The sequence below is a fragment of the Charadrius vociferus genome, unplaced genomic scaffold (genome assembly GCF_000708025.1).
Source record: "Charadrius vociferus isolate BGI_N301 unplaced genomic scaffold, ASM70802v2 scaffold1578, whole genome shotgun sequence".
In the NCBI taxonomy this organism is placed as follows: Eukaryota; Metazoa; Chordata; class Aves; order Charadriiformes; family Charadriidae; genus Charadrius; species Charadrius vociferus.
Genome location: NW_009649704.1, coordinates 591283 through 602169, shown reverse-complemented (window position 1 = coordinate 602169; position 10887 = coordinate 591283). Strand labels below are relative to the sequence as shown.

The 10887-nt window shown below is 51.9% G+C and overlaps 1 protein-coding gene across 1 annotated transcript in view; it reads left to right on the top strand.

Moving 5' to 3' along the window:
- COL9A2 (collagen, type IX, alpha 2) overlaps nt 1–10660 on the top strand; it is a gene marked incomplete at its 5' end in the record, with an annotated part of 66935 nt that extends 56275 nt beyond the window's left edge. The window contains one exon of the mRNA XM_009890604.1: nt 10488–10660. Within this exon, the coding sequence (XP_009888906.1) occupies nt 10488–10660 (173 nt within the window). The remainder of the gene's footprint in view (nt 1–10487) is intronic.
- Nucleotides 10661–10887: the final 227 nt, after the last annotated feature.

The window sequence follows — 10887 nt, the reverse complement described above, 5'->3', positions numbered from 1 at the left end:
CGGGCAGCAGCCGGCATCAGAATCCGCCAGCGCCTGGGACCAGCCCTGGCACACAGGGGATGCGCTTTGATGGATGCACACTACAATATAAAATTATACCATTATATCCATTATATATATGTATATATATATATATAAAATAAAATCAACCAAGCCAGACCTGCACACAGTACCACGCATTCGCAGTGAGCCTCAAACGGACTCGCTTGCAAAGACACCGTGAAAATGTTTTTTTTTTTAAGCCAGAACTGACGGTGCCACTGCTCTTGCTGGTGCTGGAAGGTTCCCTTGGGTCGTGGCCAAAGTCTAATTGGGGTAATTATATTCTGCTGCAAGTTTAAAAAGCCTCTACGCATTCAGAGGGAGAGATATATATCTATACAGCCTGCATATGTGCAGATAACAGTAAAAACAATAATTACGTTAGCATTAGCTATACAGAAGCGTTTAAACCTTCTTGTTACATATTCAAGCAAGCAATGCATTACTAACCGCCTTTCCCTCAGCGCTGGAACATGCCTGTGTCGCATTACAACAGTAAATTTGCTTTGGCTTTTGCATTCGGGGTGTTGTAATCGCGCGTCCTCTCCCCGGGCCCAGACACCGCATCCATCTGATAACGCTGGAAATGGGGCGGCCAAACTTCCCGGCAGCGCGGGGCTCTAATCAGATGACACAGTCCTGTATTGCTGGAGATTACCATTCCGGCACTGGTAATTAGTGGGTTTTCAGCAGTCGTACTTGGCAGGCACCAATGCCTGCGTTTATCAGCAGGGAACGCGTGTTACAAATCGGGCTAGGTGAGTAATTGATTTTTTTTGGTGCTCTCAAATCTGGAGATATTTTCTAGAAAGTGAAAAAAAAACAACCAATGCTTAAAAAATGAGAGGCATCTTAGAGACACGGTCAGAATAAATCAAACATTTTTCTTCAACCTCAAATTAAATGTTTTGCTTTGGATGAAAGCGTTTTTCTAAAAGAACCGTGGCATACCAAAGAACATTCATAAGCGAAAAAATACAAATCAAACTGAAAACTACAGTCAAACTTCACAAATCTGAATGAAAATGTTTTGACACATTCAAAATCTGTGTTTTGATTTGTTTTCTTTTGACACAGACATTTTAGCACGATGAGAGGCGTTTGCAGCACGCTCTGGTGCAACTGAGCCCAAACCGGGCACCGCCGGCTCGACCGGGAGAAGGGGAGACCCTTCACGGGCCGCACATCTGCAGCCAAACCTCAACAAACAGCTACAGCTGCCAAATAAATCAGGGCTTTTCCCTTCAGGTTTTTAAATAAGAGTAAACAGTTCTTTATATGAAATATGTGCGTTGTTTAATATGCCCGTGGAAAAGGCTCAGCCATTATTACCAATGATCTGATATACAGTTATGTGTTTTTATAATAACAATCGATAAGGTAGGCAGGCAGCGTGCACAGGGGGAACGTATCACCAGGGATCTAATTAGTTTTTATTACTGTAATAACTCAACGAGTGGACCTGATGCTATTAAAAATAATGAAAGCTTTATCTCCGCGATAATTATTTTTCCTTTGAAAGCGTGTATGGATGTGTGCCCACACACACCTATGAACTGGAGATAAGAGGATGAGCTCAAGTGATTAACTCTCCGAATATCAAATCTGGATTTATTTTGTCATTTCAATTTTAAGCCGAGAACTTAACAGCATTCGGTGGGTGTCACGGTGTGCGTGGAGCAGGAAAGGGACCTCTCCACCATTCGCCCTGTTAAATTCCCTGGGGTGCCATCCTTCCCGCTGCCCGCCCGCCAGCACAGGGGGGAGGTGACCCCGCAGACAGGCGCACTGTGCGCCCCGAGGCCGGGGTGATGGCCGTGGCGGGGACTTGATGGCCGGTGGCTGTGGAGCCCCCGTCCCCGCTCCTGCCATGGGACAGCGTGACCTGGCGCAGCGCGTGGGGCATCCCTTGCCTCGGGGTGCATCATTTCATGCCTCTTCCCTTTCCTGCCCTTTTCCTGCTGTTTTTCCCTAGTGAGACTCTCCGTGCGGGGGACAGGGACCGTCTCCTCTCCCGTGCCCAGCACCGTGCGGCCACGCTCTCGGCTGGGACCGCTGGGATAAACCTGATAAGGAATCATAATCACCACCAAGTCCTTCGGCAGATAGAAAAGCAGAAAGCATTTGTCCTAATTACATTGCCGTGGAAGAGATGGGTTCGGGCATTTCTAGGATGCTCGGGGAACGTAACAAGCATTAACGCGCACAGCGGCGGGAGGCAGGAGAGGAAATTACCCAGTGATGAAGGCAGACGGAGCAGTAATGCATTCAGCTGCCTCTTTAACCCAGCTAACAGGCGGCAGCTCCGGCATTCGTTGCAAGCTGTGTGCCTGGGGAGGGCACCGGGACGGGATGGGATCTCCGGAGGGAGCAGCTCCTGCCGGGGTCGGAGCAGCCCCAGGGCCGCCATTCCCCGGCTCTCCCCCGCTGCTCCATCGGGTTTCTCTCCTCTCCCCACAGCGGGAACAGACGCGGCCAAGAGGAACCTTTTTGCTCGTGCCAGAGCTGCCTCCTGTGCCATGGTACCGCAGGGCACGCGGGGCGGCCGCTCCAGCGGTGAGGAATCACTGGTGCAAAAGGGCCATGGGTGCTATCAATCACCACCGGCACCCCCCGATCGGAGCACGGCTGGGGCATCAAACGCAGCAGCAAACCCACCTTGGCTGGGCTGACATCGCAAACCACTTCAGCCCCGGGCACCGCTGGCCGGCAGAGAGCCCGCGAGGCTGCCGGCCGCCCCTGGGGACCTGACGTCCTTTATCTGATGATGCTCTGGGCAGGAGGAGAGAAGGGAGAAGGCAGAAGGATTAATTTTCAGGTCCTCTGACCCCCACTGGGCTGCGGTACCCATCGCAGCAGTTATTAATGAAAGATTATTGCTGGCAGATTGCACAACTTGGGGCACTGACACGGTGCAGCCACTCGCACTGCTGTGGCAAAGCCAGCTCAGGTCACCGCTTGCAAGAGAAAAAGAATGAAAGGAACAAAAAAATTAATCAGCACCATGCCATAGCATATGGGAGGGAGTGTGGGAACCGGGGCCGGCTCATGGGAGGGAACACCACATCTCCCCAGTTTGGAGAACGCAACTCTGCTCTTCATCATGGTTTGCTTTCACATCCAGAAAATATAACTAAATTCAACCTGCCTTCTCTTAAAGGTGGCTGGGTTTTTCTATTACGCTTTACTTGCGAGTCCCCCTGCGAATTTATGCCTTTTACCTACATGCTCCTTCGCAAAAGCCAGCCCTGGTTGTTAATTTTCTCCCCCAAGACACTTCTCAGATGGACTCGGCTGCAGCACCTCGGTGCCAATTAAACAGTCAGACACCTCCACGTGCCCTCAGCACACGCGTCGGCCGCTCGCCCCACCAGAGCATCTCTCGCTGGGGACGAGGGGGGCAGTGAAGGAGGAGGCTGTTGGATGCTCCAACACAGCCACTGCTTTGGCGTACGGACTCGCTCTGGCTCCGGCGAGACGGGAGGACAGCAGCTGTGTGCCCCTGTCAAGTACAAATCTCTTTAATTCTACAAGTTTCTTCTCACCTTTCAGGCGGCAAATGCCCCCAAGCCCCTCATCCCTGCGGGCTGTGCCCCCGCCGCCTGGCTCAGCATCTTCTGAGGGCAGCCAGAAAGAGGATTTGGCCTAAAATATAACGTTGCATAACTTAATGCGCATATTAAATTGTGATCACTTAACACAGTGGCGATTCCCATCTAATTTGGATGAAGTCAAGGGTAAAATTCTCATTAAATTACCTGAGTGGAAGTAGGTGTTCTCACTCTCAAGAAACTTCTATTTTTTTTATTTCATTTTGCACATTAACACACCTATTGCCTTATCTTTACACTGCAAATGAGCGCAGCCATTCCTCAATTCTTTTTTGTTAATTTTTAGCAGAAGCCCACAGCAACCTGCTGTGAGGAAGCAGGCAACACGTGGGTTGTTGGCCTTGCCTGATTTATGATGTTATGCCCTGCCCAGCTTCAGGTCCTCTGTATATCACGGTGCGATCCATAAATCTGCTCGCAATTGTGGTTATTCGCTGTGTCAAGCTCCTGCTCTTGCTTTTCTTGCAAGCTTTCAGGAGTGAGCGTACACGGGGTGTTGTTATTCACCCATCCCTCCTCCTCAGCATTGCTGCAGGAGTTATTTATTGCTCTCAGCTCCGGGTAATTGCCAGAAAATGAAGTTCTGTTTGTTGTTGCCAAAAGGAAAAAAGAATAAGGGATTTAGCAGAAAGCCCTGTTTGCTGCGCAGCGCGATAGCCGACTCCTCCAAAAGCCCCGATCACATAGCTGTCCAGGTAAAATAAAGTCTGCTCTCCTCCTAATGAAGCCTCTCCGTGTTCCTCGTTAGAGCCGTCGCTCATTCACCATTTGATTTAAAACAAACCCGAAACTATTCTGGATTTCAGGCAATCAGGAATTTCCAGCTGGCTCACACAGGCAGCCGGGGTTAGCGAATGGCTTTCGAGAGAACGAGCTTTGTCGCGCGCTCCTTCGTCGGGACTCGGCTGAACCCCACCTCCAGCAGCACACATCCTGCCCTCCTGCCCCGTACCCCCATCGTCCAGGGCTGCCTGCTCCACACCGCCCTTCGCCCCAACAGGAGCCGTGTCCCTCTCGCCTCCTCTTCGAAAAGGACGAGGTCCCCAAGGCAGAAACACTCTCCGAGATGCTCAGACTCTCCCGGTGGCTTTGCCCAAGGCCCCGGCTATCTCCATCCTTCAGCATCCCTCGCTACACCCCCCCACACCCCGCTGCTCAGCCAGCTCCCTCCAAATCACCCTAAGGAGGAGCAGAGCTGTGGAATATAAGCGTTCAGGTGCTTCTCACCCCCTCCCCAATGCAGTAAACGCCCCCCCTGCACTGAGGGGCTGGACCCATGGCTCCGGGGTGCCGGGGACGGGGAGCCTGGGGCTTCGTGCCCTCCAGCTCAAGCAGGGCAGCACCCAGGGGAGCGGCGACGCGGGAGGGGGCTGGATGCGGAGGTACAACACTTAGTCTGTTGCTGATGTGTATCTTCCCTCCGGGTGATGTTTTTCTGGCAGCGAGGTGGGGCCTCCGCTGTATGTATTTCTATTCAGAGAGCTCGGGAGGGGGTAGATGTGTTTTGCATGAAGTTTTTGCCTCTTGGAAGTGTGGGGCTGGGTTTTTTATTCTTAAGCCCCAAGAATGAGTTAACGCAAAAAAGAAACAAAGAAGAAAACAAATTGCGGAAGCCCTTTCCTGTGGCACAGCGGGACAGGAGGAATCCAGGGATGGAGGGTGGATGCCGTCGGTCCCAAAGGGGATGCCGAGGTAAGGCTACGCCTGATGAGTGGCTGTGGGTCATTTGTCCCCAGTCCTCCCCGCTGCCCCAGCACCCCCAGCGCTCAGCCCGGCCTCTCCGTTTCAGCCCTGAAGCCGGGCTGACTCTTAAAAGTTTGCCCCTCCTGGTTCTGGTCCAGGTCCCACCAGGGGGACTGTTCTCAGCAACCCCCTTGCAGCTGCTTTTCCACCTCGCTCCTGCAGTGGGATAATGGCTTTCCTCTGCTAAAAACAAATTAGATTTTCTTGTCGAGTGCTAAATTGCAGGACTTTTTCCCCCAGTAGATCAAAAGGCTTGTGTTATTCCCTATTTTGAAGTGCTCTGTACAGCTGGATGACAGCAGAAGGAATTCACCGCTCCCTGCATAGCGCCTATTCACCCTCCGAGGGGTTTTATGCTGATGCCTCCGATCAGAAATGAACTTCTCCCAGGGGGCTATTGAAGAGACACTAAGATGCTATTAGAACATCACCTTCCCTGTCCTTTAATTTGCAGAGGGAGCTAACAGAGGGGAAAATCAGCTGGTGCAGTGGAAAAGACCCCGAAGTTTGCTGCTGGTGGCTGCAAATACAAGATGCTGCTGCAGGAAGTCTCCCAATATTAAGCACAAGTCCCTGAAATGTGCTACCGCTTGGCAGTTTTCAGATTATTTATGGCCTTTTATGCAGAACAAACCTGCCTGCCTCCACAGGCTTCCCCGTCAGCTGGCTGGCAAACAAGCTGACATGAAAAGCTTTATGAATAACACATGGAAACAGAAAATAAGATAGATAATACACGGTAGAAGCGAAGAGAGAGCCACCATTTAAATAATTCCGCTGTATTGCCATCTGTCATAAGTTATTGAGAAAGGCGAGCAGGCCAAGGTGAAGCTGGGGCATGGCTCAGGGGAGGGTTCGCTCACCGGTGGTGATCTGCAGCCTCAAAACCACCTGGGATCGCTCCAGCAGTTTGCCTCGGCTGATTTGAATGAGACTTTGGGGTCTAGTCTTAGGTAAAGACTAATCTGCTTCTGGAGGCAGGAGGTCTGCTCTGCACTGCTGGTGGAAAATGGAAGGTCGGCATCTCCCCTATCTCCAGCCCTTCCAGCATCTCCAGCTGTTCCAAGCATCCTCTTGCACCTTCTTCTCCCACCTCGTGCTGTGACTTGGAGCACATCTGGGAGCCACACCAGAGCCAAACCTCTCCCTTCTCTTTCCAGCACCCTCTTTCTTGTTTTTTTTTGGATCCACAGCCTCCGAAAAACCCCTGGCATCCCTTCATCGCTAAAACCAGGGAAATAACCAGCCTACCAGGAGCTGATTCCCCCAAACCAGATGTTGAACAAAGCCTCTCTGAGAACAGCCACTTACCTAAGATTTCTCTACACGGGCTATTAAAAGGGCCGTTAGTGAGGAACCATGCAAATCCAGTGTGAAATGAGCAGTGGGGGGGTTTGCCGCTCCTCCCCTCCCTGACGAAAGCCGAAGAGCGAGCTGTTCGTCCCAGGCCTTGTTGGCTCAGTGACAGCGAGGGCAGCTCAAAGCAGGAACATCCCCCTGGTGCTCCTGTCACCGCCGCGGGGTACGGCACAGCCACCCCCAGGCAGCCCTTCGGTGACCACAGACACGCTTTTTAGGATGATATGGAAGAATATCCCCTCCCGCCTGTTCTTCCCTGCCCTAATTCTCCCCTCCTGAGTGGGAGTATGACACTGTGTTTTTCTCTCCCTGAAGCCATCAGCCGTGCTGGATGCAGGAAGGGAAGGAGCCTTTTTCTGTCATCGTGGGCTATATTTGTCACCCTGCTGCGCTTCAGCGCTGTCCCTGTGCTGCTCAGCAGACCCATGGCGGAACTCAGAGCAGCATTTTGTTATGAAACAGGGAAAGCGGCAGCATTTCAGCATGGAGAAAACTCGTGAGGTCCTCCTGGAAACAGTATTTCTTGAAAGCCCATGAAAGAGTCGGTGGGCAGATACGGCTCCACGTGCGTTTCAGGTCGGGAGCTCAGCATCTGTGGGAAACGCGTCTCCCCAACCTCCTCTCGCACAATGGGCTGCTTCATCCGCGGGTCTTGACTGCCCTAAGGAATCCAGGGAAGCATGGGGAGAAGTTACCCATGCACTTAAGCATCAATATATGCAGAAAGAAGCAGCTATAAGGGACTTAAAAGCTCCCTGTGATGAGCGTGTAACACCACCTAGCCAAGAGTACCTCCGCAGCGATGTCCCCTGCGGCCACACGTGCTGTTAGAACCCACATCCCTGCCTTAGACAAGGACACAGGTCAGCAGCGCCGGTAAGGGGGGGATTGCAGTCATCCCTCACAGCCCAGGGCTGTTCTTGGCCAGCAGCCTAAAAAAAATAAATCATTAAGCTAACAGGGAGAAGCGAGGCTGCGGGTGGCTTGTCACCCAGCGGCAGAGCGGGGCTGAGCCTGCCTGGTCCGAAAGCCCAGTCCTGGGCACATTACACCAGCACATTGCACCAACCCGTTTGTCCACAACACGCACTATCCTCACGAGCAAAGCAGAGAAAATTATTATGCCTATTACCAAAAAAAAAGCATCCTTTAGTTTTGCAAGCGATAATGTGATAGCTATAAATGTGGTCTTTCAGCGGAAAACTGCTACAGAACACAGTGATGGGCCGGCTACCGCCGACCATGCCTGCGCCGCAATTCGTTAACATTGTTGATTTTTCCCCCCTAAGCATATGCTGCAATTTGATTACATCCAAGTAAATCTGTTTGTCAAACATTAATAGCCTCCTTCCATTCTATTACTCTTTTTCTCTACCAGCACAGCTATTGCATATAAATATTTCAAATCATCTCACTCAATAAAGCCAGTCCAAGGGCACCACGACCTGATGATTTCAGATTGTTATTGACATATTTATTGGAGGCCGCTGTGTTGGCAGGGCGCAGCCGCTGCATGAATAAGGATGCCGTTAGCAAGCAAAGGGAGGGAAGCCAAACACAACAGCCCAGAGAAAAAAAGTGTCGTGCTTTGTTGGTCCAGCACTTGTAATCAGTGATATACTCCTCTGGGTAAGGAAAGACATGGACCTGTTGGAGCGGGGCCAGAGGAGGCCCCGGAGATGCTGGGAGGGCTGGAGCCCCTCTGCTGGGAGGACAGGCTGGGAGAGTTGGGGGGTTCAGCCTGGAGAAGAGAAGGCCAAAAAGGGGAGACCTCAGAGCCCCTTCCAGTGCCTAAAGGGGCTCCAGGAGAGCTGGGGAGGGACTTTTTCCAAGGGCATGGAGTGATGGGATGAGGGGGAATGGCTTCAAACTGGAAGAAGGGAGATTTAGATGAGATATGAGGAAGAAATGTTTCCCTGTGAGGGCGGTGAGCCCCTGGGGCAGGTTGCCCCGAGAAGCTGTGGCTGCCCCATCCCTGGAGGGGGTCAAGGCCAGGTTGGACGGGGCTTGGAGCAACCTGGGCTGGGGGGAGGTGGCCCTGCCCAGGGCAGGGGGTGGCACTGGGTGATCTTCCAGGTCCCTTCCAACCCAAACCATTCTGTGATTCTATGAAATCTGCCCCCACTGCAGACTGCATTTAAACAGCTGCACTTCCCAGTACCCCACACCGGGCTTCTCCTCTTCATTAATTCACACAGACTTTTAAACTTTTTTTCTCCCCCTTCCAAAAGCTGCTGGAGCTTATCAAGAGATGAAAGATTGAAAGATGTGCATAACTAATGGCCTGGCTTTATTTAAATAATTTAATATTGCCATCACATCTGCATTCTTCAGGTATGGCTTTAATTCTTTAATTACAGAAGAGCATGCCACAGTGCTTTGCCTGATTAACAGTTGAAAATTAAGGCTAGATTCGAGTGGGGGAGAAGGATGTGTCAATAGAGTAATAAGAATATAAAGCAGCTTGATAAAAGAGAGAAAAGCAAAGAGTGTCTTCAGCTCAGCAAATCTACCTCGGTTGATAGCCCTATATCCCAGCGCATTTCCAGGAGGATTTCCTTTCCCTCAAGACAGCTTGAGGGGTCCCAGGGAAGGAAGAAGGGTCCTTTGTAGGCTGAAATTCCCCCCCACAGCCCGGGCAAGCAGAGAGCGATGCTCCCCCTCTCCTCTCCCCAGTACCAGGGGGGCAGAAGCCCAACAGGTCTGGGCAAACCCCGAGGCATCTCAAGAAGAAAGGTTGACTTTGTAAAAAGTTTTGCAGAGATCTTGTTATTAATGCTGAATTTAGAGAGCAGAACTGGGGCTCTGGGAGCAACAGAAGCTGAATTCTCTCATCACAGGCTGATATTTTCAACTTCTAGAAAGGAAGAAAGAAAAAAAATAATCCCCTGGTCAGTTCAGGTGAGCACATTTGCCAGCAATTATCCAAGGACCAGGACTGACGCCAGCTGCAAAGGATAGCTCTTCCCCTTGGCCCCGTTCCCAGCCCAGCATCGAGCAGAGGTACATCAAACTGGGGTGGCAGCAGAGAGGAAAGAAGTAGTAAAAAAAGCACCTAAAAGAACTGAGCATCGGAGCTTCACTTTTCTGCTTGCCGCGAGAAGGGCCAACATGTGCCACCAATGCCCCATCCCGGCTGAGCGCTCCCGGGGGCTGCGGTTCCCCCTGCTCGGGGGTCTGCACTGCCCCCGACTCCCCTTTTTCTAAACTTATCTTTATTTTTCTTTGAAGGTTGGGAAAAGCTTTGGGAAAAACCCAAATATTTTTGTGTGTGTGTCTTTTCTTTGGGAACAGCCGCTCCCAGCATGGAGGGGAAAGGATTTGCTCGTGGCTGTGCTGCTCCCCGGACCCGTTCGCAGCTCCCCTGGGACACCCGGCCCCGTCGGCGAGGGGACTCGTGGGGGCAGCAGGAACCGGCTCGGCCGTGCGTGTGCGGGCAGTGACCTCCCGCAATGAACTGCCACCCCAAAGGGGAGCAGAGAGGCTGGCAGAGGCGGCAGCTCCATCAGTGCCGAGGAAAGCTGCTGCTGTCACAGGCTGGCGGATAAAGGCTGTGGTCCCTGCCCAGGGTACGCACACAGCCCTGGAATATTAAATGTAATGGCAAGATGATAATGATTAATTATCTCACCTGTCTACAAGGAGAACAATTTTCTCTTTACTGGAATAACTAAAACAGCTTCTTTTGCACACTAATAGCACTTTACTGTCATACGGCATCTTCAATCCAAGCATCTCACACCTACTTGGCTAATGAGGACACGGCGCTGCCCGGGCTGCCGGAAGGATCCCCGGGGACCGCGCTGCTCACGGCCGAAGCGCCGCCTTTTGCCCGGCAGCAGGCGAAGCCAGACCTGCCCCGAGCCCTTATTGTCACCCCCCACCGTGGGATTTTCGTGGGCTGAATATTCACGGCCACAAATAAACCCCGGCCTCCTCCCGGCTCCGACGAACACCTGCACGGTGATGCTCAATTCCAGCTCTGCCCAACTCCCCGGCGGGGAAATGTGTCGTGCACCCTCTTCCCCCCGAGCTGGGCAGGCTGGGGGCAGGGGGGGCTCAGCTATAGCTCACACTGCGACTACAAATGAAATCCCACTTTTTTTTTTTTTTTCTTTTCTTTTTTGGTTTT